The sequence below is a fragment of the Schistocerca piceifrons genome, chromosome 4, assembly GCF_021461385.2.
Source record: "Schistocerca piceifrons isolate TAMUIC-IGC-003096 chromosome 4, iqSchPice1.1, whole genome shotgun sequence".
In the NCBI taxonomy this organism is placed as follows: Eukaryota; Metazoa; Arthropoda; class Insecta; order Orthoptera; family Acrididae; genus Schistocerca; species Schistocerca piceifrons.
This window is the reverse complement of record NC_060141.1, coordinates 144386147-144413568: the sequence shown is the minus strand read 5'-3', so window position 1 is coordinate 144413568 and position 27422 is coordinate 144386147. Positions and strand designations below refer to the sequence as shown.

Here is a 27422-nt window from a genome sequence, read left to right as displayed (position 1 = left end):
TTATTGTTAAATTTTCATCTCCCTTCACTATCTCCTCGTCATCTGCGGAGCTAGTTGGCATATAAACTTGTACTACTGTAGTAGGCGTGAGCTTCATGTCTATCTTGGCCCCAATAATGCGTTCACTATGCTGTTTGTAGTAGCTTACCTGCACTCCTATTTTTTTTTATTCATTATTATACCTGCTCCTGCATTACCTCTATTTGATTTTGTATTTATAACCCTGTATTCAACTGACCAGAAGTCTTGTTCCTCGTGCCACCGAACTTCACTAATTCCCACTATATCTAACTTTAACCTATCCATTTCCCTTTTTAAATTTTCTAACCTACCTGCCCAATTAACCAGTCTCAGGACTGAAGACAACAACAACAACCTGCCCGATTAAGGGATCTGACATTCCACTTTCCGATCCGTAGAACACCCGTTTTCTTTCTCCTGATAACGATGTCCTCCTGAGGAGTGCGCACCCGGAGATCCAAATGGGGGACTATTTTACCTCCGGAATATTTTACCCAAGAAGACGCCACCATCATTTAACCTTACAATAAAGCTGCATGCCCTCAGGTAAAATTACGGCTGTAGTTTCCCGTTGCTTTCAGCCATTCACAGTACCAGCACAGAAAGGCTGTTTTGGTTAGTGTTAAGAGGCCAGATCAGTCAATCATCCAGACTGTTGCCCCTGCAGCCACTGAAGAGGCTGCTGCCGCTCTTCAGGAACCACACGTTTGTCCGGCCTCTCAACAGATACCACTCCCTTATGGTTGCACCTACGTTAGGCTGTCTGTATCGCTGGGGCATGCGAGCCTCCCGACCAACGGCAAGGTCCATGGTTCATGGGGGGGGGGGGGGGGGGGGGGGGTCCTAAGGGATACGACTGATTAACTCTTATGTTCCAAAAATTTAGGGAAAGATAGATTGCTACTTTTCCTACATTGTTGATATTCCTACCTGGAGTTCCTGTTGTTTGATTTTAACTGTTTCTTTTGTATCCTAGCAAAGGTTCTGCTCTGCATACAGTTTAGTGATACATTCTGCTTATAACTATATCCATTGGATTTGATGATGATTGCATACTTGAAAATAGTCATCTAGATGTATTTTCAGCAGTAAACCACCTCACGATGTATGGCAAGAGCATTCTTCTGGTATCACTTTTATTTCCCCTTGCTGTCCTGTTACATTTGGGAATTATACATAAGAAGGGTGACTGATAGATTTCTGCATGAGCTCTAATTTCTTTGATTTTTTCCCCATCATGGTCATTTCATGGTTCATTTCAGAATATGCAGTCTCTGAATTCTAACAGCAACTCGCATAGTGATACACACTGCGTCTCATGTAGTTTGAGGAGTGTCTCTGTGACACTCCCGCATTTACTAAATAAAACTGTAATGAAGTGTACCATACTTCCTTGTATCTTCAAGGTTTTGTAAGCCACTTCTCTTGTGGATGAGTTACATTTCCTTAGAGTTCTTCAAAAAGTGAATCTGCTTGGCAGTTTCTCCTCCTAAAACTAGTTATATGTTTAATGGACCAGTAATAGCTCTTTTACCTATTTGAACTTGGTATGTAATGTCTGTTTACACCGAGGTGAACTCCCAGTCCCTGCACCAGTCACTCATAGTCTGTAGTTCTTCCTCCATTTCATTGCAGCATTGCATCATTCGTGACAGCTTCATTAAACTGCTAATGTAAACCACTGGATCATTTATATTGTGAACAGCAACAGCCCTATAACACTTTCGGCTACTTCTGAAGTTACTTTTACACCTGATTTCGCCCCATTGCGGGTGACATCTTGATTTCACACTGCTACAAACTCCTCAGTTCAGTTACAGTGCTGATTTAATGTTTATTAATGTGTTTTTTCCACTAAGCAACCATGCAGACTGTATTGAATGCCTTCCATTGGTCAGTGGATGTGACAATGACACAATTAACTATGGCCTTTTGGATCTCAAGGACAAGTTGAATTTCATAAGATTTCTGTTAGTCGAATCCCTGTGGAACCATATGAAAGAAATTTTTGCTCTCCAAAAAGCTTGTAATATATAAGCATAAAATGGTACCAGATTCTGAAACCGATTGACATCAATGTCTTAACCCTACATCTGTCCAGTGACCCTCTGTGTAAATACTATTGGCCTGCACCTTTTTTCCAATCGCTTACAACTCTTACGTACTTGAGTGACCTATGATAAACTGCTGCTAAAGGGAAGAAAGATCTTTCACATTATCTACACAGAACAGTACAGGTCCAAATGTCTTTTATTTTGTTGAGCAAACTTAACTGATTTTCCGTTCTGTGAGTACTTATCCCAACACATGCTATTTCAATGTTCATGCAACAATTCAGAGGAAGAATTGTACTACAACTTACTGGTGTGAAACGGTTTCAGAAGACTGAATGTTGTATTTTGGCCTATGTTTGTTGTCTTCTGTTTCAATACTGATGGAATTGACGAATGACCAGACAGATGATTTGAGGGGCAATCAGAAAGTTTCTGTTTGAAGGTGGTACAGTCCAGGATCGGTATGCTAATTGGGCAGAATCACCATAAGCACAGCGGCGTGACCCACCGATGGATGCACCAGGCTGAAGATACTCGTTTGGTAAAACAGTGTTTTGCTGTGTGAAGACGTCTGTAACTGCCTTCTGCACATCCTCATTCGACAGGAATTGTAAGTCATTTGAGGCCATTTTAAGGGACCGAAGGTGTGATAATCATGTCAGAAGAGATCAGGACTGTAGGGCGGGTGGTAGGGGGTCTTGTATGAGAGTTGGCTAACTTCTGAATTATGAGGCTGGTGTCTCACATCAGTCAGTATCTTGTGTCAAACTGGGACCAGCACAGAACGTAGGGCATCATTCCCCAATGGTGGTTTTAGACAGACGTGCTGCCATCATACGCATTCTTCATTCTTTGATAGATGTCTACCGTTGTATGTCCTTCAACAGCAAAAAAAAAGTAACAGTGGCACATTTGTCTTATTGGACACATTTGTTAATGATGTCATCGTAGTTCATGTTCCCACATTTAATTCGTGCAGAAAGACGTGAATGCCTCGTCAATCCCTTGGCTACATGCCGGTGCTTATATATGTGCATCAGAATTGCACTACATTGCATAAACACTGCAGCAGTGCCCTCAGTTGGAAACTTTTTGATTGTCCCTTACATTAATCCATCTGTTAATTTTACGTAACGGTAATATTCCTTTGGACTGTTTGTCAGGAGTCATCAGAATTTTACTTAAAGTTTCATTGAATGCTGCTCACATTGATTTCCTTATGTTTGTTTATGGCTTCATTCAACAAGTGTTTGCCTTTCCCACAATCCATACTTACAGATTCTTTTATTTTCATTGCTGCTTTCTTGTATGTTTACTGAACTACAGCTGTTCCTTCCCATTTCTCATCTTGCACACTGTATACAAGCTAAAGCATATTGTACACAGCTTTTGAATTTACCTGTTGATGTTCTACATTTTTATGTCCATAGATAAATATGTGATTTCAGTTGCTCAGACAATTTACAGTATCTTTTCAGACTTTGATTGCTAAGCAAAAGTGTTTTAGCAGACTTAGTCACAGATTTCTTCCTAAGTTAACAGGTAAGTGATTGAAAGCTGTGAACTCAAAAGTGGATTTACTTACTGAACTGAACTGCTCAAAGTCTGTAATGTTGTAGTGACAGTAACGAAAAATAAAATGAGGTGCAAACTATAATTCAGTGATTGTTTCTCTTTGCAACAGCAACATCCTGTGCCTTAAAATTGATTCGAAAGCATTTACTTTAAACTCCTTTATAATGATGACCATGAAAGTAAGAGGGGAAACACACATTGTAAAATATTTTCTTGTTATATACTTACTGTTTGCTACTGAAAGATAACCAGGAGCTTGAAACAAATAGTATATTGGCACACGAATATAACATAAAAACATTTGTTTACTTGTGATTTCTATATTTCCCTTTAAGTAGCAGATAATTCAAATTTTAAAAATAAATGTTTTAATTAAGGCATGTTACTGTTTACTGTGTAGAATGTAGCTTTTCATTTACTATGAAATGCAGTACATTAAACCAGCCTGAAACTTGCAGTAAAGCTATATACACTATGTGATCAAAAGTATCCGAACACCTGCCTGAAAATGACCTAAAAGTTTGCAGTGCACTACATCGATAATGCTGGAATTAAATATGGTATTGGCTCACCCTTAGCCTTTTACAGCTTACCGTTCCAAAACATCCCAAAGATGTTCTATAGGACTCAGGTCATGACTCTGTGCAGGCCAGTCCACTACAGGGATGTTATTGTCGTGTAACCACTTCGCCATGCAATATGAACAGGTGCTCAGTCAGGTTGAATGATGCAGTCGCCATCCCCGAATTGCTCTTCAATGATGGGAAGCAAGAAGGTTGCTAAAACATCAATGTAGGCCTGTGCTGTGGTAGTACCACGCAAAACAAGGGGTGCAGACCCCCTCCATGAAGAAAACTACCGCACCATAACACCACCGCCTCCGAATTTTACTATTGGCACTACACACGCGGGCAGATGACATTCACCAGACATTTGCCACACCCTGCCATTGGATCGCCACATTGTGTACCGTGATTTGTCACTCCACACAACATTTTTCGAATGTTAAACTGTCCAATGTTTACTCTCCTTACACCAAGCAAGGTGTCGTTTGGCATTTACTATTGTGATGTGTGGCTTATGAGCAGCCGCTCAACCATGAAATCTAAGTTTTATATCATCTCCTGCCTAACTGTCGTATATTTGCAGTGGATCCCAACACAGTTTACAATTCCTGTGTGATGGTCTGGACAGATACCGGTCTGTTACACATTACAACCCTCTTCAACTGTTGGCGATCTCTGTCAGTCAACAGACGAGGTCGCCCTGTACACTTTTGTGCTGTATGTGTCCCTTCACATTTCCACTTTACTGTCACATTAGAAACAGTGGACCTAGGGATGTTAAGGAGTGTGGAAATCTTGTGTACAGACATGTGACCCAAGTGACACCAAATCACCTGACCACGTTCAAAGTCCATGAGTTCGGCGGAGCAACCCATTCTGCTCTCTTATGATGTCTAATGACTACTGAGTTCGTTGATATGGTGTACCTGGCAGTAGATGGCAGCACAATGCACCTAAATGAAAAGCGTATGTTTTTTGGGGTGTCCAGATACTTTTTATCACATAATGTACTCGATAGAGTACTTTCTTTTCCATTATCAGTGAAGTGATTGCTTCAGCAATGTTGGTGTCATTACCTTGAGAAACTATACACAAACATCTGATGTTTCCTCAGAGTTTATGTCAATTTACTTTTTGCTGGTTGTCATCTACAGAAAACTGGTTGTTAAAGCTACAAAGCATTGGCCATAGATTTGTGTGTGTGTGTGTGTGTGTGTGTGTGTGTGTGTGTGTGTGTGTGTGTGTGTGTGTGTTTGTTTGTTTGTTTGTTTGTTTGTTTTTACATCTCTTTCATGTTTTTACAAATTTATCATTGTCGTCTTAAAAAGTAAAGTATGATTACATCTTGTGAGAAAATTGTTTGTGAAGCTGAACCTGAGGAGATGGTGATGTATTGTGCAAGAGAAGATTCATCAGTAACTTGCCCATGATTTGCGCACTTTCAGAGCAGTGATAATATCTGTTGTAAACAAGGTTCACAAGCATTGAGACAGAATGAGTTTGAATCAGTAGTGTAAGACTCTCAGTATATTACATTGTGACGCATACATTGAGACTGATGGTCACTGCTTCTAACTTTTCTCTACATTTAAAGGGTCCATCATACACTCAGTATTTATTGCACAATAAAATTGTGTTAATATACTGTGCAAAAGTGCAAGGCCAATAATGGCTCAATATTATAGCGCAACATGTCTGTTAGAGCTTTGCCTTCGTAGCAAACACATCAGTGCTTGATGATGTAGAACTCTCCATGTGTTGTGATTGCAGTCACTTTGTGCTGCAAAAAGAAAAGCAAGAGGAATTAGTGACGGGCAAAAAAAAGTGGCTCAGAAGGCATTCTACACCAGCCATATTGACATGCTTAGAGAATCTGCAGCAGAGCCAGATATCTGTCGAAAGACTTTAAGGTCAGAAGAGGAATCTTTCAACAAGTTGGTGAACTTTGTTATGCCTTATGTACTCAGGAAAAATACTGTTCATATATTTGTTGGATTTCACTTTCCGTGATATTGGAGATAATTTATAAACCTCAAAAGAGTAAGAAACATCACTGTTGAGTATATGCAAGTAGTGCTGTTATGTATTGCTGCAATAAATAATAGTAGCTTCCGAAATATGCATGTAACCAGTTGCAGTATTATTTCTATGCACTTAAATAACTATGTCAAATACTTCTACAGATAATTACTGAATAAGTATTAAATATGTAATCAAACTACTCCCCTGAATGCACTTCATCAGATGACTCTATCCATTTGTTTTCACTGATGTATTCCCATTAATATGGCATCGCTATATCGATTGTTTGCATGTCTGCGGATCATGAGGTCTGAGCAGAATCTGTTGCATATTGCATAATATCACCCTTAAATGGTACAGCATATTGTCTGTCAACATTTTTAAGGCTCTGCACTCTCCTTCAATATATTATGCAAATCGTCAGTACCGCTCTCAGACAACAGTATTATTGTGCAGTACTCAGTATTTTGCAATAAATATTATTGAGTGTGTGGGGGCCTCTTAAGTTGTTGTTGTGAGTGTAAGTTGTTGTTGTGAGTGTAAGTTGTTGTTGTGAGTGTAAGTTGTTGTTGTGAGTGTAAGTTGTTGTTGTGAGTGTAAGTTGTTGTTGTGAGTGTAAGTTGTTGTTGTGAGTGTAAGTTGTTGTTGTGAGTGTAAGTTGTTGTTGTGAGTGTAAGTTGTTGTTGTGAGTGTAAGTTGTTGTTGTGGGTGTAAGTTGTTGTTGTGGGTGTAAGTTGTTGTTGTGGGTGTAAGTTGTTGTTGTGGGTGTAAGTTGTTGTTGTGGGTGTAAGTTGTTGTTGTGGGTGTAAGTTGTTGTTGTGGGTGTAAGTTGTTGTTGTTGTGGGTGTAAGTTGTTGTTGTTGTGGGTGTAAGTTGTTGTTGTTGTGGGTGTAAGTTGTTGTTGTTGTGGGTGTAAGTCGTTGTTGTTGTGGGTGTAAGTTGTTGTTGTTGTTGTTGTTGTGGGTGTAAGTTGTTGTTGTTGTTGTGGGTGTAAGTTGTTGTTGTTGTTGTTGTGGGTGTAAGTTGTTGTTGTTGTTGTGGGTGTAAGTTGTTGTTGTTGTTGTGGGTGTAAGTTGTTGTTGTTGTTGTGGGTGTAAGTTGTTGTTGTTGTTGTGGGTGTAAGTTGTTGTTGTTGTTGTGGGTGTAAGTTGTTGTTGTTGTTGTGGGTGTAAGTTGTTGTTGTTGTTGTGGGTGTAAGTTGTTGTTGTTGTTGTGGGTGTAAGTTGTTGTTGTTGTTGTGGGTGTAAGTTGTTGTTGTTGTTGTGGGTGTAAGTTGTTGTTGTTGTTGTGGGTGTAAGTTGTTGTTGTTGTTGTGGGTGTAAGTTGTTGTTGTTGTTGTGGGTGTAAGTTGTTGTTGTTGTTGTGGGTGTAAGTTGTTGTTGTTGTTGTGGGTGTAAGTTGTTGTTGTTGTTGTGGGTGTAAGTTGTTGTTGTTGTTGTGGGTGTAAGTTGTTGTTGTTGTTGTGGGTGTAAGTTGTTGTTGTTGTTGTGGGTGTAAGTTGTTGTTGTTGTTGTGGGTGTAAGTTGTTGTTGTTGTTGTGGGTGTAAGTTGTTGTTGTTGTTGTGGGTGTAAGTTGTTGTTGTTGTGGTGGGTGTAAGTTGTTGTTGTTGTGGTGGGTGTAAGTTGTTGTTGTTGTTGTTGTTGTTGTTGTTGTTGTTGTGGTGGTGGGTGTAAGTTGTTGTTGTTGTTGTTGTTGTTGTTGTTGTTGTTGTTGTTGTGGTGGTGGTGGTGGTGGTGGTGGTGGTGGTGGGTGTAAGTTGTTGTTGTTGTTGTTGTTGTTGTTGTTGTTGTTGTTGTTGTTGTTGTTGTTGTTGTGGTGGTGGGTGTAAGTTGTTGTTGTTGTTGTTGTTGTTGTTGTTGTTGTTGTTGTTGTTGTTGTTGTTGTTGTTGTTGTTGTTGTTGTTGTTGTTGTTGTGGTGGTGGGTGTAAGTTGTTGTTGTTGTTGTTGTTGTGGTGGTGGGTGTATGTTGTTGTTGGTGTAAGTTGTTGTGTCAACAAATATTTTATGATGTCAGAATACTCAGTTAAGCATCCTCTACCATCTATATAAGGTTGTTCCTAAAGGTTTGGCACTGTGTATGTCCACTGCAGTGTGAAGTTTAATATTATTAATGCTGCTGAAATTATTTTCAGGTTAAATGTCATCAGTACTGGCCTTCAGGTACAAAACCAGGTGTGGATGAGAGACTGGAATTGAAAGATGTTGGCCTTGTTGTAGAGTTTGTCTCAGAGACTGAAGCCTCATACTATACAACAAGAGTTCTGAGGTAGGCAGTTTGGATTTTACCACACTACATTGATTAACATTTAGTTTTTCCAAACACTTCCCCTGTTTGTGTGAACATCATCTTGAACTACAATTAATTGAATACAGGAAAACCTGTATTTCCCTGGTGACAGCATGTCTAACAGCAGCAAGAGACTCGGACATCCAGTAAAATAATTTTAACAACTGCTGGAACTGATTTGGTTCACAAACTTATGACATTGTGAATACACTGGAACAATATTAGAAAAGGATATTTCGTACTCGCCATATAGCGAAGATGAGTTGCAGATAGGCACTGTCACAAAATGAGCTTTAATCGATCCTCTCCTTTTCTACTACTCCCTCTCCCCCTTTCCTCTGTCCTCAGTCTAACCTCCCGACTGCACCTGGCTGCCCTACCCATTCTCCACTTCATCCCAATGCACTTCCACTAGCTGCATTTTACTGTCTCCCACCCCATTCTGCTATTCCTCTCCCTCTCCATTCTGCTATTCCTCTCCCTCTCCATTCTGCTATTCCTCTCCCTCTCCATTCTGCTATTCCTCTCCCTCTCCATCCTGCTATTCCTCTCCCTCTCCACCCCAGCCTCCTCATACCCCCACCTGGTTGCCTCTTCCATCGTGCGTGTGCTGCTGCTTGTAGTCTGGCTTCAGCTGCCAGAGACCATGCATATGCACACGCACATGTCTGTTGTCTATTTTCGACAAAGGCCTTGTTGGCCGAAACCTCATTTTGTGACCATCTTTTTGTTGTGTCTATCTGCAACTCAGTGTCTCCACTGTATGGTGAGTAGCAACTATCCTTCTCTAATTCTGTCACATTCCATCCTGGACTTTCCATTTTAATACAATGTTAGTTTTACCTCTCAGCATTGTATCTCATTTGCACAGTGACTTCTCCAATGTAATTCTTGTAACAACCCTGTTTCCTACAGGCAGTTCATATCTTTTGCTAGGTAAAGAGATCTCTGGTTCTAAAAGCTTCCATTTGTTTATGCTATCTACATAAATAGTATTCACTTTAAAAATAGTAGTTTCCATGAATCAGTATTTAGCACACTGTGCAAGTGATGGATGATATCAGTGACTGACATCTTTGAAAGCAGTAAAGAGAATGATCCTTTCTCATGAACACTTTGTGGTGAGCTGTCTACTACTGGCAACAAATGTCCCTACACTGTGTGCTGAATGGCTCAAGTCTGTTTTCTATGACACTTCCACTTATCCTCATGTTCAGCTACTAATATGACCTGAGTGTACCCTGCTGAGGAGTTAGAGCAGTTTTAAGTCACTTTTCTCTTATTTGGATAAAGCAAGTGGAATTAGCCTTCCAGCTCTCCATAAATGTTCTGTTGTTTCACTAAATGACTTTAGGTGGATAACAGGATGATTTGTAAAATGAGTCCATGGTTGATTATTTCCCTATTTTTTCTCATAGTTTCCAATTTCCAATGACCTCGGTATTGGTGGAATATTAAATTCAAACTTGCCTGCATTTCCTCCACCCTCCTTTACTGTGTGTAAATTTCTCCCTACATGTGGTTTGTCTGCTTGTGAATTTCTTGACACTCAACATCATCTGAGTGCTGGCTCATTCACTTTTTACTGTAAAAATTCCATAATCATCAGTAATGATGTACAAACATTTCAGAGATATGCCCTTGAGATCTAAGATGCCTTTTTCTTAAGCTAATGTATAATGTTGTAGGATCAAAATGACTTATCTGTTGCTTATTCATTGCTGAAAGCTTTTTATATCTGGACATGTGATGGACCCAAGTTCATATTTTCTCTAACAAAATTCTCTGTGCCAAATTTAACATTCTATCACATGTGATGAGATGCAGGTTGGGGTTTATTATATTGGAATGCAGCACATTGTACATCTTGATCAACTGTTAACAATAAATTTTCTTGCAGTGGTGCACCGTAAGTCTCTAGAAGAGCACAGCGTTCCAAAATATTGGAAAAGGGCACAGGTCATCCCAGTTTTCAAGAAGGGACGTCAAACAGATGTGCAGAACTATAGAACTATATCTCTAACATCGATCAGTTGTAGAATTTTGGAACACGTATTATGTTAGAGTATGACTTCTGTGGAGACTAGAAATCTACTCTGTAGGAATCAGCATGGGTTTTGAAAAAGACGATCTTGTGAAACCCAGCTCGCGCTATTCTTCCACGAGACTCAGAGGGCCATAGACACGGGTTCCCAGGTAGATGCCGTGTTTCTTGACTTCCGCAAGGCGTTTGATACAGTTCCTTACAGTCATTTAATGAACAAGGTAAGAGCATATGGACTATCAGACCAATTGTGTGACTGGATTGAAGAGTTCCCGGATAACTGAATGCAGCATGGCATTCTCAATGGAAAGAAGTATTCCAAAGTAAGAGTGACTGGGTGTGCCGCAGGGGAGTGTCGTAGGACCATTGCTATTCACACTATATATATAAATGACCTTGTGGATAACATCGGAAGTTCACCAAGGCTTTTTGCGGACGATGCTGTAGTATATCGAGATGTTGTAACAATGGAAAATTGTACTGAAATGCAGGAGGATCCGCAAACGAATTAGCGTGCTGCAGGGAATGGCAATTGAATCTCATTGTAGACAAGTGTAATGTGCTGCAAATACATAGAAAGAAAGATCCTTTATCATTTAGCTACAATATAGCAGGTCAGCAACTGGAAGCAGTTAATTCCATAAATTATCTGGGAGTAGGCATTACGAGTGATTTAAAATGGAATGACCTTTTAAAATTAATCATTGGTAAAGCAGATGCCACACTGAGATTCATTGGAAGAATCCTAAGGAAATGCAGTCTGAAAACAAAGGAAGTAGGTTACAGTACACTTGTTCACCCACTGCTTGAATACTGCTCACCGGTGTGGGATCCATACCAGATAGGGTTGATAGAAGAGATGGAGAAGATCCAATGGAGAGCAGCACGCTTTGTTACAGGATCATTTAGTGATCATGAAAGCATTATGGAGATGATGGATGCTCCAGTGGAAGACTCTGCAAGAGAGACACTTAGTAGTTCAGTACGGGCTTTTGTTGAAGTTTCAAGAACATACCTTCACTGAGGAGTCAAGCAGTATATTTCTCCCTCCTATGTATATCTTGCGAAGATACCATGAGGATAAAATCAGAGAGATTAGAGCCCACACAGAGGCATACTGACAAGCTTTCTTTCCACGAACAATACGAGATTGGAATAGGAGGCAGTAGAAATAAAGCATTCAAAGTGTTTGGAGCAATAAGTTCTTTCTTCACTGGAAGAGAGGAATTAGTTGGGAGAGATTTGGAGGGGTCAGGTCACTTTGACCTCAGGCTTGAGAGAGGCCTACCCGCTATGAGGGGGAACACAAACAACAATGAAGTAAAAGAAGGCATCAGAGTGTATGCTGAAAGACAGTACACTTGTAAACATTGCACCAACTTCAGTTGAGGGGCTGTGGAAAAGAGAGAAGTTGGGGAAAGGGGGGAATCTGAAAAGTGGAAAGAATAATCCAGTTAAAAAACAGAAAAAAAGGGGAAGGGGGAAAAGGAGAAAAAGAATAGATAGTTGTATATATGAAGCAGTGGAGGAATGAGTAGGTTAAATCCAGGAGGATGGTGGGTTGTGGCTTTTGGAGGAAGTGGTACTGAGTAGGAGAATCAAAATGGCTCATCTGGTGTAGCAACCTCTCAAGTTTGTCATGTCATCCTGTCAAGCTTGTTAAGTAACTAGATCTGGACATCCCAGTGACTGACATTTTTTCCTGCCCATTGGTGTGTGGTGCCAGTTTGAAGATAGTCATCACATTATGAATGAATCCGTATCAGTTGATAAAACAACACGAACAGTTCCCAGGTTGCTGTGCCATTAATGGTGTACCACTAGGACTGGAGGAATTTGTAGTCGGATGCAGGCATGGGACTGGTTTTACAGTGTGACAGTTGCAACGCACAAAACTTTGGTATTGAGTGTCAGATAGTCAGAAAAAGATCGAACACTAAGTCAACAAATAACTACTGTTATTGTGACTACTTACAAACCTAAGGTATACAAACATAAATGTACAGGTACCCATCTCGACTTGTGTTTATGTGCTTGCTGCAGTATGTCAAACATTCCAAGTGCCAGATTGACTCACTTAAATTTTCCCTACTTTTGCCAGTCTCTCTCTCTCTCTCTCTCTCTCTCTCTCTCTCTCTCTCTCTCTCTCTCTCTCTCTCTCTCTCTCTTTCTTTCTCTCTCTCTCTTTCATCCCCCTCTCCCTCCCTCCCCACATAAAATAATTATGCTGACATTTTGTAACATGTTTTGTACACAGATGTAATTTAATAAGGTCCACTTTCTTAGATAACTCATTTTTCAGGTTGATAGATGAAGTGACTGGAGAGAGCCGGCAGATTCTACAGTTCCATTATACTACATGGCCCGACTTTGGCGTGCCAGAGAGCCCAACAGCATTCCTAAATTTCCTGACTGTAGTTCGACAGAGTGGTGCACTGGACCAGAATGTAGGGCCACCAGTTGTGCATTGCTCAGCTGGAATAGGGCGTTCTGGTACTTTCTGCCTTGTCGATTCTTGCCTTGTTCTTGTAAGTTCATATGTCATTATTCAGTAATAAATAATTGTATGTAGTTGGCTTTTGCACTCCATTTTGGCAATACACTCATTGAAGGGATCACGTCAGTGTGTTGAGGAACGTGGACCTTAGATTTGTGTTGGTAAAATGAGTTAAAGTGTAGAGAGAGAACTAGGACTTGAAATTTATTTATTATTTCCCCTGTGAATTTGTATTTTGCAATTTCACATTTATTTGTAACTTCGGTGTTACAGCTGTTAAAAAATTTTAATCTTATAACAGTAATTATGGCACAAAGATTGATGGTACTATCTCCCAATTCAAACCCTCCACAGGATGTCTCAGCATTCTGTATTAAATCAAGAGTGTAAGTGATGCTTTGTACATATGTGGAGGAACTAAGTAGTTTTTCTTTCAATTTTGGATTTTGCTGTTTGCACATGTTTGAAAGTTTCTTATGAAAGCAAGTTAACTTGCTCTTTTTCTTCTACATGTCAGATCAATGCACACATGTAAACCTGCCAACTTTTACGGTTTACCCATAAAATTTACAGAAATTGCAGCATTTTACAGTTTTACATGTAGATGGTGTCATTTTACAACTTTGCGGACAAAAATTTGAAACCTTAACATTCGATAATTGCCCCACTTCCAGACAGTCGATTGTTTGCGAGGGCCAAAGGCAAGTTCAGGCAGTTGATAACTCATTCTTTGATATGATTGGTATTTTTAACCTTGTGATGTTTGTGTCATCATTGGAATCGAATTTAAAGCCGGGATAACAGTTCTTCCATGTGAATCTTACATGTAAGCAGTCTCTGATCTGCAAAGTATTTGTTCCAGACGCTTGTTGTTATTTAACCAATATTCTTTGGCCATGTAATTACATTTGTTTTGTGTGTGTGTGTGTGTGTGTGTGTGTGTGTGTGTGTGTGTGTTTACCGTGTACACATTCGTTGTTCACGAGGCTGATGTGTTCATTTAATGGATTATGACTTTGTGTGCTTCGACATTTTTCGATAAAGTGTTTGACTGCCCTGAGTGTTTATTTTACAATTTATGTGATATTCAGTGATCCAGGTTCCTTTCGATGTTTCACGACATTTGTTCTTGAACGTTTTCATACACTGTATTCCTGATGTAGGATTCATGAATAAATCCAACACGAAACAGCACTTCCAGACATTTAAAGAATAAAGGGAGAAAAATTTGCCTTCTGCATGGTGTGTGGGAGTGATATTAATGTTGCACATGGTGGAAGAAAAGATTTATGTAATAATCTGAAGTGTGGTAAACACATAATTTATGTTACATCAAAGAAAGGTAATAAGAAAATCAACACCTTCCTTGCGAAGTCTGAAAATGTTGACAGTGACATAATGACGGCTGAGTGTCTGTTTTCTTCCTTTTTGGTGGAATACAATGCACCCTTTTATGTCCGACTGACTGGTGCTGTATTTAAGATGATGTTTCCCACATCAGAAGTTGCAAATAAATGTAGCTGTGGCTGCACAAAAACCCCATGCATTTTAAGTAAAGTGGCAAAAAATGCATCATCTGAAATTGCTTTCAGAATGGACCATTTCCTTTGGCAGCAGGTGAAAGCAATGATAAGAATGCCAAGTTGTATCCTGTTGTCACATTCTATGATATTCTACAGGGAAAAGTAGTAAGCACTGTGCTATCCATACCAGCATTAGATGGGGAACCAGCAGGGTGAAATGTAGGAAACCTGTGTGGCTTTCTGCACTGACAATGCTCCTGTTATTGTAGGACACAAAAATGGGGTTCCAGAAGTTCTGAAGGAAGTTCAACCAGATATTGCAATCATAGGTTGTCTTTGCCACCTGATTAACCTAGTAGCTGGAAGATTACCACTGAAGGTGTATGAGATCCTTGTTGATATATTTTATTTCTTAGAGAAGAGTGTCAAAAGAAAAGAACACTTTCAGAAATGTCAGAACTTGCACAATAAAGAGGCAAAGAAAATTCTGAAGAATGTATGTACTAGGTGGTTATCTGTAGGCAGACTACTAAACCAGTGGGATCCTTGTCTTTCTTTTTTCAAGGAGGAAGTAACATTATGTGCCCAAAACATTTCCTAAAGGTTGACATCTTTCAGAATACCTAGAGTTGAACAAAGTGCATCCAAAGAGCATCAGAAGAAGAAATATTCTTGATTCTACTACTACACATCCCCTAAAAGAATAGCACATTCTTCCAAATGTGACAAACCCACTGTAAAAAGCAAAGACTTCTGCTACATTAAGTGAGGAAAAATTGAATATCTTCCTGTCCTCAAACTTGAACAAGGCCTTTTGCACTCCTCTTCATGTGATTCTTCCTGTATTTGACAAACTGAACGTTGCCGTTCAGACTTCTTTCCACAACTTCACTTTTTATTAGAACTTCTAATGGGTTTGAAAAAGCAACTGTTCACATAGTTTAAGACCAATCTTCTCAAAAACTCCTCATTGCTTGAAGTTGAGTAGAACTTGATTCAAAATCAAAGAAGTGATGATTAGTTATTTATTGGCATTCAGACTTCGAACATAGTGAATGATCTCCAGGATACAGATGAACCCGTTTTCTTTTCATCAGTGAGATACTACTCTTATACTGCTTGTGACTAAATCGTCAAAAATTTTCCACTTAAGGATGATGTGTTAAAGCATGCTCAAGTTGCTAGACAAAATTGAAGATGCACAGTTTTCTTCCATTCATTTTTTCTTGAAAAAATCTCCTATCATGTTATGAAAGGAAGAGAATGAAACTACAGATGATGTTGTGAATCAGCTTCAGAGGCAGTTCACAGCTCTTCAAGTAGATGACACCTTCGCTGCAAATAAAAATCTGAAAGTGATTCCAGTTGGGCACAAGTATCAAGAATTCATGGAGCCGAAGGACTTCTTAAGTATAAATGAATTTCTAGAGTAATGCTCTCTATTCTCACCATAACATATAGCAATGCAGTGTGTGGATGTGTTTTCAGCCTTGTGAAGCAAAATAGAACAGAGTTCAGATCAATGTCCAATGAATCTCTGAAGTCAATTTCTATTTTGAAGGCCAAGGGTTCTGGTCCCTATTATGACAAAACATCTTCTTAAGACTTTGTGCAGGAAGCTAAAAAGGCCACAACTATGAAGTCAAACTAGCATGCGATATGCAGTGAATGTTACATTACTTCTTGCCTGTGTTACGTTAAACAAATTTTATTGTGTAAAGCTTTTTTTTCAATTGTCGCATATCTGCTTAATTTATCAAGGAAGTCCGTTATGTATGTTCCAAACCAATATTCACCATGCCTGCCACTGTTTAACATAGATTTCTTCTTGATTGTTATGTTCATGTACAAATCATTGGCCTATGATGTAAGAAGATGTGATTTCATTGAAGGTCCTGTTTAAAGCATGAATTACTGTATTTTGTAGCCCAGAAGTATTATTATTTTCGTCAAGCCGGGATATATCAAATATTGTTAAATTTTTTTTGTCGCATGTGAGTTTTACTGATAGCCCTTTTCAAAAGTTGGCAGGTATGACACACACAAGGTTCCAAATTTTATCCACCATACACAATTATGCTTTAATATGAATGTATTACATTATCAAAAGTCTCACTAGATTTTGAATATTAAAACATTTCTCATAAATTTGTATTTGCTCCTCTTATTGGATCATCCGATACTACGAGGGTTGCCCAGAAAATGTACCACATTTTTTTTCTTCAGCAATTCTTTATTGAACATAATGAGAATTACACACATGAAAGAATGCTGTTTTATCTACACACCATATTTTTCCACATAATCTCCATCCCTTTCTGCAGCCTTCCTCCATCTCAAAAAAACAGTGTGTATGCCCTGTCAGTACCAAACCTTGTCCTGGTGGTGGAGCCAGTGTTTCACTGTGTGAATCACTACCTCATTGTCCTCAACATGTCTTCCACGAGTGGAATCCTTTAATGGCACAAACAAGTAGAAGTCCGAGGGGTGTAGGTCAGGGCTGTAGGGTGGATGGGATAACACTGTTCAACTCTGTCTGGATAATTGCATCCACACTTCCGTTGCTGATTTGACAGATGCAGCACCAACTGCTGAGTCGTAATGCGTCTGTCCTCACAAATGACAGCTCACTGCCACATGACTGGTGTGACAGCCATGAATGGTGTCCCCCAACCTCAGCAAATCATGGAGCTCTGCTGAACTGCCTTCCAATGACCTCACCCTCCGTGCCCAGCGACTAACTGTACTTATGTTGACAGCAGATGCTCCATAGACTTTGCATGAGCATTTGTGAATATTCCCCAGTTTCTTTCTCTGCAGTGAGAAATTCAATGACGGTGTGTTGCCTGTAAGGTACATCACTTACAGACGCCATTTTGATATGTTGTGCAGCTACGTTATCTGTCAGAAGTGATGGAAACTTGGTGCGTGCACTCAGGAGACTTCAAACAATACATACGTAATGTTTCGCATTCATAGCACTGTTACCAGCTGAGAAAAAAATGCAGTGCATTACATTCTGGTAGCTCTTATAATACAGTATTTAAATCTTTATTGTTAAATGCATATGTAATAAGGCAATAACTTTGCCATAGTACTTTTATCCATGGATATTTCTTAGTCATATTGCATGAGATTTAACTGACACCAATGGCCAGTATTGTCACGTCTATTATGCAGTCTAATACACACAGTGCACTTAATGTCTGTATATAAAAGGCAATGGACTGACTGACTCACTCACTCACTCATCACCGCCCAGCCCAAATCACTAAGGATAGGAACTTGAAATTTGCAGAGGATTTTGATCTTATACTGTAGGCATTGTTTAGGGAGGGATTGTTCAAAATTCCACTCCTAAGGTGGTGAAAATGGGATGGAAAGACTTTTTGAAAATATGTCGCTATTAACACAGTTTTGAAGCTAGAACTACAAAAATTGATATTTGAGTTCTGAGTCAGAAATTTAAAAAAAAATAGTTTCAGCATTTTTGGAAATTCAACCACTAACAGGATAAAATGGTGGGTGAAAGTTTTTTGTAAACAAATAATTATTGAAGAACTACTAAAGCATTTGTGAAGATGCAGGTAATGAAAACTGATATTTGACTTCTCAGTTAGAAATTAGAAAAAAGTGTTTCAGTGTTTATAGAAACTAACACCCTAAGGGAGTTAAATGGGGGATGAAAATTTTTATGAAAATATTTTATTATGAAAGCATTTTCAAAGCAATGTCCATGAAAATTTGTATTTGACTTCTCTGTTTGAAATTAAAATGAAAAAATGTCTGTCACTGTGCTTGGAAATTAAACCCCAAGAGGGTGAAATAGGTGACGAAAATTTTTAGGAAAATATTTCATTATATTAAAAAAATTCAAGATAAATATATGAAAATTTGTTTTCCTGGTGTTGCTTGGAATGTTAGATATAAAGAAATATCCATGAAAGTTTATATTTAAATATCACCACAGGTACTCAAAAGGCTTGACTAACAAAAATCAGCTACTAGAATTGCTTTTTGGCCAGAAATACATTTGGAAAAGACCACCCTTCTATGGTCTTAATTAGCGTGAAAAGTTTAGGTGTTGCAGTTAGTGAACAAAATAAAAAATCACTTAAAGAAAATCAAAAACATCTGTGCAGGCCATACAGACTGCACACAAAGCAGCGGGCACTAGGCTAGTAATGTGTAAAATTGATGCCGGATTGTAGTTTACCCATTGTGTTTGCTACCTGCTTCAGCACATGGCTGTTATTATTATTGTTGTTGGTGTTGTTATTTCCTAGCACCACTAATTCAAAGCTTTACAGATTTGTGCACTGCTCCAGAAAAGCTAGACTATGTTTTTGTCTTTTTCTTGTTATAATTGTGTTCACTACATAGTGTCCTTAATGTCTAACAATTATCTTCTTTCTAAATGTAAGATTGAGGAGAATGGTCTCGACTCAGTAAATGTCGTGGATGTGCTACTGGAAATGCGGAAGTTTCGTATGGGCCTCATTCAGACGCCGGATCAGTTAAGATTTTCTTACTTGGCAATTATTGAAGGTGCGAAGAAACTAATTAACAACAATCCTTTGGTGAGTGTTCCAATGTAGTTTACACAAGTAACTAATTGAAATAAAAGTTATATATGTTAACTGTACTTGCCAGTTTGGTGAAGTATATTATGACTTGTAATACAACTTGAAGAATATTCTTTAGAATTTTCGTGTGACTATAAATGATATTTAATGTTGTCATCTCTGCTGATGTTTCCTTTCACACTTTCTCCTTTCCTTGATTGTAAGAGAGATACGATCTTGTAATTGACAGTAGTAATTTGTGTTTTTCAGCATGATTACAATAATGTGGAGGACACATCTTTGAACCATCATGATGGTTCAACAGAGGAGACTTCAGCAGATGAAGATGACACAGATGAACCACCTCCATTACCTCCACCACGAGGTGATTCGTTGACACGGTCTAAGTTCGCTACAAATAATCATGGTATGAATGGTATGAATTTAGTTATATTTTTTATTCATGAAGTAATCAGTGATATTAGCACTTACTGATCCTTTGTTATCAAATACACCCATCAGGTTAATTAGAGTTGTCAGCTGACAGGTCATGTGGCCTCTCCCTTTCATTCCTCTTCTTCTCTGTCTCCATGTTACTCCTGTCCTGATTCTGAGGAACTTCATGTCATGTGCCTGTAATCTGCTTACAGGGTAGAGATAGGATAAGAAATGAAACAGTAAGGAAAGTAGTGAAAAAGGAACCCTTGCACAGTAGGACAGAAACATCAAGGCTAAGTTGATATGGCCACTTAAAGAGAATGGAAACTAAGAGGATTCCAGACCAAGGGACAGTGGCTGAAAAGTGTGTGTGTGTGGGGGGGGGGGGGGGGGGGGGGGGGGGGGGGGGGGGGGGGGGAGGGGGGGGGGGAGTGTAGAAGAAAAAGACCAAGGACTGGACCAGAGTGAGCACAGTCGGATGGTGGGAAAACAGGACTAGGTGGTGATGCTTATGTTCCAAACAGACCCAGCCTGAGGCTACTGTTGATGATGATGATGATGATGATGATGATGATGATGATGATGATGATGATGATGATGATGATGATGATGATCATCATCATCATCATTTGGCCTGTCAGTGACCATTGTAGTCAGTAACGGTAAAGTGCTAGTAACTGATGTCATGGGAATATTACCCAATCACAAAGATTGAATGATGTGATCAATCCTCCTTACACTTCCAAAGTAGATGATACTGATATTTCTACTTCCTTTAGCTCATAGCCCAAACATTAATTCATTTCAGCATCATAATGAGTTTGTAATTTCCAAAGTGATGATTTGTCAATTGACTCTTAAGAATTAAACTGAGAGCAGAAATAAAGATAGAATGATTGTCTATGTTCCTTATGGAAGCATACTGATTCATGTAAGCAAGGCTCGTGTATAAGATTGAAAATGGATGTCTGATGCGTTCAGCTTTGAGAGATAGGTGTAACCAGTTTACACACTGGAGTCTTGCACTGCATGCATCTGCTACTCAAACCTGCCATTTACATTGCTGCAGCATCGTCCATGTAGGGGCTCAGTTTCTGCATATGATTGTCTGTTAAATATTTTTAGATATCTTTAAGGTCTATCAGTGTATTGTTGTTCATGTACCAGATGTGTTTTGGAAATGGCTTTTATTCTTAACTATCATCCTACTGAACAATAACACTTAAAAATTTGTATACAAATAGCATTGACTTCTGGAAAAACCGATTTTACATCTGTAAAATGAAAATTTTTTGTAAGTCTGTGCCATTTGTACACTAAAGTGTGGTTAATAGTCTGACTACCGGAAATAGATTGTATTTCTGAAATATGTCCAGTATGTGAACAACAAAACACTGATGCAACTTCAAGGTAACTAAAAATGTAGTTGTTTAAGAAGTATCCACTAGCTGCAAGGCATATTTGTCCACGCATTTTTTGACTCGCTTAATGCCTGCGATAGCAACATTGTTACACATGCTGTAGGACAAAAACCACCACCCAACATTCAATGTACGTGATGGGGAGTAGTGGCAGAATTATATTATTGACTGATACGGCATATAGTACAGGGTGTATCAAAAAGAATCATCTGATTTGGCATGTCCGTGTTTCTGAAACTAATAAAGATATACTATGATTTTTTTATGAACGGGAAATTCAAGAAAGTTTTTTTTTTCGTACCTTCCATAGCTGTTCAGTAAGTCCCCCTTGAGATGAGATGCATGGCATTCGTCAACGCAGTATTCAGTTTGTTCCCACACTGCAGCGAGCATGTCTTGAGTTACTGCTTCCACAGCTGCTGTTATGTGATGCCTCAGTTCATTCATTGTTGTTGGTAACAGAGGCACATAGTCTTTCATAAAACCCTGCAGAAATAACCACATACAGTCTGGTCCAGTGACCTTGGAGGCCAGTAATGTAAGGCTGAATCATTTGGTCCATTGGTGACCGATCCATCGTTCAGTAATCCTATGATTTAAAAATTCCTGCACCTGCAGATGACAGTGCAGTGGTGCCCCATCCTATTGATAAATTAAATCATTTGAATCAGTGTCAGACTGGGAAAAGGAAATTCTCAAGCGTATCAAGACATGTGCTTCCTGTAACAGTGTTCCTGGCAAAAAAATGGACCATACACCTTTTCCTGTGAAACTGCACAAAACACATTATGTTTTGGAGAGTCCCTCTCATGTTGTACAACTTCATGTGGTTGTTCCACACCCCATAGTCTCACAGTATGACGGTTCACCTTGGCGGTTAAATGGAATGTTGCCTCATCACTTAACACTAAGCATCGAAGAAAACTGTCATCCTCCTCCATCTTGCCAAGCACAAAATTACAGATCACCACATCGTTGTTTGTTACCTTCACAAAGAGCTTGAAGTAGCTGAATTTTGTATGGTTTCATATGTAAACATCAACGCGCACACACCAGATAGACATCGGGGCATGTAGAATTGTCAAGCTGTATGGCAAATGGATTTCTGCGGACTCCTTGTGAAACTGTGGCGGATGTATTCAGCATCTGTGTCAGACATTCAGGGATGGCCCAGCGATTTGCCTTTACACAAACATGTTTCTCAGAATTGTTCATGCCACTGTCTACCACTCTGTGCTGTAGGAGGATCCACACCATACCTAGTACAAAAGTCATGCTGAGCAGTTATTACTGACCCACACTGCACAAAACATGGAACACAAAATGCTTTCTGCAGTCCCGACACAATTTTTACTAGAACTGAAGTGGGCGCACACTACTGCTATCTAGCAGAAACCATGTAAAATTTGAGTTTTTGCTCTTTCCGACAGTACGTTGTTCACACACAAAAACACAAATAACATAATAGTTACCATTTTTTTTAAAATTGGATGATTCCTTTTGATACACCATGTATAATTCCTCGCATTACTGTAAATCTATTTTACTCATCCTTCTCATACTCCAGCTTTTTCTCTAGGACAGATGATGTAGTCGTGGACATGATGTTTAACCTTAATCTGCTTTCCTTCCTTCTGTCCTCCGCCAATCTTCATATATTCCCATAACTATAAAGAAACTGTACATTTATGAATTAGAGATGATTTTATTTGGTAAAAGAAGGAAATGAGGTACTGGACATTTAGACAGGAAAATTGTCTGGAGCACTGTCTTCAAGGCAGGATCAAAACAAATTTGTTTATGATGTTAGAGGTAAAAACTGATATCTTTAACTTAACAAAACTGAAGTAGTTGACTCGTTAGTCTCTCAAATTGTTATCTATATCATCACATAAGCAGTTTCGATGTAGATGAGAGGCAGAAAAGGAACAAATGGTGTACAAGCCTATTAGTTAATTTAGTGACAGGGAGTTTAATGGCTGTTGTTGTTGTTGTTGTTGTTGTTGTTGTTGTTGTTGTGTTTTTTGTTTTTTTTCCTCTCTCCGAGTTTAAGGTGATGTGTCAAGGAGGATTGCTGTACAATAACTTTACTTTTATTTGTAAATCAGCATTGAATGCAGACCATATTAATTTTATTTTCATTTTACTGTTGCACGTTATGATCCAATGTGACCAATAGGAGACAAAGAAATGACATCCATTTCAGAATCTCTGTGGAAGTATCTCACTTTCCAATATTCCTGAGAAAATATTTTGATGGTGTGTCTTATTCTGAGGACAGTGTTCTACAGCCTTTTGCGAAACATGCCTCATAATTGTTTAGTAATGCTAATTGAACTTTTTGTTTCTACCCCTTGATGGAGGGTGCATTGCCCAAGAGTTCGTGTGAATAAAGATATTCAACTTGTGTAGCCTTCGCTGTTAACAAGATCACATTGAATTTCTTCAGAGACAGTCAGTCAGTTTTTGTGTTCTGTTTTTCACATAACCAGTTATGTTTCTTGCATTGGACCAGACATTTACCCTAATATTTGTGTTAAGTAACTCATTCTTTCAAAATTTATTTCTTCCCACATTATTATTTGTGAACAAGCCCCGTAGGACTATGCAAAGAACTTACAAGTGGGCATTTGCCTCCCTTTGTGCCCTGTTTCTTTCATTCTCGTCCTGCAGGCATCCTTTCTCTATTCAGACATGTTACTATAGTCTTCTTCTTTGGTTTTCCTTCTTGATCATTTGCCATTTGTGAATTTTGGATGTGTAGGTGTTGCACCTTTGGACATCTTCTTTTGTAATTCCTGTCAATTTCAGATCATTCTTGATCTTGCCAATTCATTTCATTCTATTCGTTTTGGCTTCTGTTGTCAAAGAATTAGACTCTGTTTTGTAAATATGTCTGGGTTCATTCTTTTAAAGTGTTCCTAGAATCTTAACTTGCATTTGCTAATGTCACTGTGGATATTGATGTAGTTTTTTATTTAATGATTGTGACAACTCGCTTGTACATAAATTGTATGACACCTCCTGGTGTCATCGTACTTGAGCACTCTCCATGACTGTGGTTTTATGACACTTTACTGTCATTTACCTAAAACATGTTGTTCCACCCATTCTTCATAATTAGTCGGAACACACTTCATTTTCCCCATAGTCACTATAGAGCAGTAAACCCCATTGATTCATGGACCCATGAGAACAACATTTACTACTTCTCCGTATATAGATGACTTTTGCATTTGGTTCAGCTCTCAGTCCATGACTCACATGTAGTGACAAAACTCTGAGTCATATAAAATGATTTGTTTTGTGTCCAAGACCATCATGGCTTTCATTTCCCCCATGTCAAAACATTGGTCCTGCAGTTTTGTTGTAGCATTAAAATCACCTCAGATGTGAAACTTTCCCTAGGAATCCAGTGTCTCAAGGTAGTTGTGTAATCCCACTTCATATGCCCACCTTTTGATGATAAAATATTTTGACGGCTCCATGTCGTCTCAAAACTAGATGCGTGCAAATTTCTCTGTCATACCTCTTGGGTCATGGATCACTCCACTCTGTTACACGTTCATAGGGCTCTAGTTTTATCATGGTTGTACTATGGATGCCGGGTATTTGGTTGAGCAGCAACATTAGCATTGTGATTGCTAGACCCAGTTCACCATTGTGGGATAAGGCTTGCCACCTGAGCTTCCTAAATGAGCCAAGTGTTCTGTTAGTGAGAGATCCTACCCTTATGGTTTCATCACCACCAGCTACTGCTGATCTATGCTCCCACTCGCTGCCAATCCTGTAACCTCCCAAGTATCGGATTATTGGATTGTTTCCCTCCCCACACTTGATCTAGGACAGAACTCCAGATTACAGTTTCAATGGAAATCCTCTGTAGAAATTTTTTCCCTCCCCACTTGACAGTATTCATCATATGACTTCACATCATATCTTTCTCCTATGACTTTACTTCACATCCTTCTCCCTGAAGGGTACCTATTTGCAGATTCAGCTAGACCTATCCCATTGTCCTTAAACTTCCCATTTCCTCCTTTGGCCATCAACACATCTTCCTCTCTGGTATCTGAGTATTGAGGTACCAAAATTATTCACACAGATGATTACAAAGATATTTGAAGGATATTCTTGTTCATATGTTGATCATCAGTAATTGTGGTCTCTGCCAGAGACGTAGTGTCTTCACAATTTTGGCTTTTGCCAGACGCCTCAGTTTTATCAAGAAGTAAGGCCATGACCGATTCTTGATATACGCTGACCAAATGAGCCATTTTTAGGCTGTTAATCAATGCTATTGTCATCACCAAATAGTGTCTACTGTCCATGATCTTCTACGTGGTAGCAGCCACATTGTCCATTCAGTTGTCACCTTCTGTGTGCAAAGTCCTGTGGGAATCCCAAAAAAGAGAGATGGGTGATCGCCTAGCCAAGGAGGCGACTTCTGGCAGTGGTGGTACTGAGGCCTAACCTATGAACTCACGAGCTCATCTGCAATACCTGGCCTATCAAAGCTGAAACAAACAATGTATTGTCACGGAGGCCACTGCTGTGTGACATTCTTCCTGCCACTCATCTCAAAGGGATTCCACTATTTTATGCCGGCTCTGTATTGGCCACACTCATCTGACCAATGGCTTCATCCTGCATAATGATATTCTTCACCACTAACCCTTTTGTAGCTGTGGACAATAGCTCAGCAGCAGGAGAGAGCGGGTGTAAAAGACAGCACCCAGAGGAAGACATATTGCTCATTGGGACCACCTGAAATTGGCAACAGATCAGCTTGCTGAAATGTTGCATCATTCTTCCGATGCCACGTGGCTGAATATCTTAGAATGTTTCAAAATTATTTTGTCTTGTTTTATATCGTCTGTGTCTTTCTGATATGTACTGTGCTTTTATTAATTTCCTCTTCCTCCACTAGTCTGGAAGGTACATCACTTTATCAGCTCCCTACAAAGTCAGCTGGGGGCTGGGTTATGGGAGTTGCAGATGAGCCTCAGGTGACCTCCATTTGGTTCCTGGGCTTCAATGTGACCTGACTCTACATTCACTTTATACCTCACACAATTAGTCTAACCCTATTTCTCAACTGTGGTTTTGGCATTAAACCTGCAGTCAGTTATGGCACCACTTGTACACAATTTGCTTCACATCCCATCTCTGCAGAGATGATGTAAGATGATTTTGCTTTGTTTATGAGAAGTCAGTGGCAGTTAATCATACACATGTAACATCATAAAAAACATGAACTTCATCAAATGATCAAAATACACCTGTACCCCCAATCTCTTCTCTTCCCTTTCGGACTTCACAAACCCCTGTATAATGAGTTGTGAGGATAGTGTGCGTGGTTATTAATTTGTTTCTCATGTGTTCCACTCACATGAGAAGGAACGCTAGAGTTGCTGTCCCTCCCTCCCTCCCCCCCCCCCCCCCCCCCCCCGCCCCTCCCACATACCTTAATGCCTTTCTTAGTCTGCAATCATTAAAATCTTGTGACAGTGCAGCACTTAACTTATTAGACATCTGGATTTTCAAATATATATATATATATATATATATGAGATTCAATATAATGGAAGGAAACATTCCACGTGGGAAAAATTATATATAAAAACAAAGATGAGGTGACTTACCGAACAAAAGCGCTGGCAGGTCGATACACACACAAACAAACACAAACATACACACAAAATTCAAGCTTTCGCAACAAACTGTTGCCTCATCAGGAAAGAGGGAAGGAGAGGGGAAGACGAAAGGAAGTGGGTTTTAAGGGAGAGGGTAAGGAGTCATTCCAATCCCGGGAGCGGAAAGACTTACCTTAGGGGGGAAAAAGGACAGGTATACACTCGCACACACGCACATATCCATCCACACATACAGACACAAGCAGACATGTCTGCTTGTGTCTGTATGTGTGGATGGATATGTGCGTGTGTGCGAGTGTATACCTGTCCTTTTTTCCCCCTAAGGTAAGTCTTTCCGCTCCCGGGATTGGAATGACTCCTTACCCTCTCCCTTAAAACCCACTTCCTTTCGTCTTCCCCTCTCCTTCCCTCTTTCCTGATGAGGCAACAGTTTGTTGCGAAAGCTTGAATTTTGTGTGTATGTTTGTGTTTGTTTGTGTGTCTATCGACCTGCCAGCGCTTTTGTTCAGTAAGTCACCTCATCTTTGTTATATATATATATATATATATATATATATATATATATAAAAACAAATATGATGAGACTTACCAAACAAAAGCGCTGGCAGGTCGATAGACACACAAACATACACACAAAATTCAAGCTTTCGCAAGAAACGGTTGCTTCATCAGGAAAGAGAGAAGGAGAGGGAAAGACGAAAGGATGTGGGTTTTAAGGGAGAGGGTAAGGAGTCATTCCAATCCCGGGAGC

The 27422-nt window shown here is 39.4% G+C and overlaps 1 protein-coding gene across 5 annotated transcripts in view; it reads left to right on the top strand.

Annotated features, from left to right (window-relative positions):
• The window catches only part of LOC124794625 (tyrosine-protein phosphatase non-receptor type 2-like), a 75031-nt gene that overhangs the window by 19358 nt on the left and 28251 nt on the right, over nucleotides 1-27422 (top strand). For 4 of the 5 annotated variants that reach the window (XR_007016589.1, XM_047258124.1, XM_047258122.1 and 1 more), the window contains exons 4-7: nucleotides 8372-8505; nucleotides 12873-13098; nucleotides 19015-19170; nucleotides 19426-19591. Coding sequence is in view for 4 of the 5 variants with exons in the window: in XM_047258124.1 (XP_047114080.1) it covers nucleotides 8372-8505; nucleotides 12873-13098; nucleotides 19015-19170; nucleotides 19426-19591 (682 nt within the window). In the remaining variant the exon portion in view is untranslated. The remainder of the gene's footprint in view (nucleotides 1-8371; nucleotides 8506-12872; nucleotides 13099-19014; nucleotides 19171-19425; nucleotides 19592-27422) is intronic. The other variant, XM_047258123.1, reaches the window with a different exon arrangement.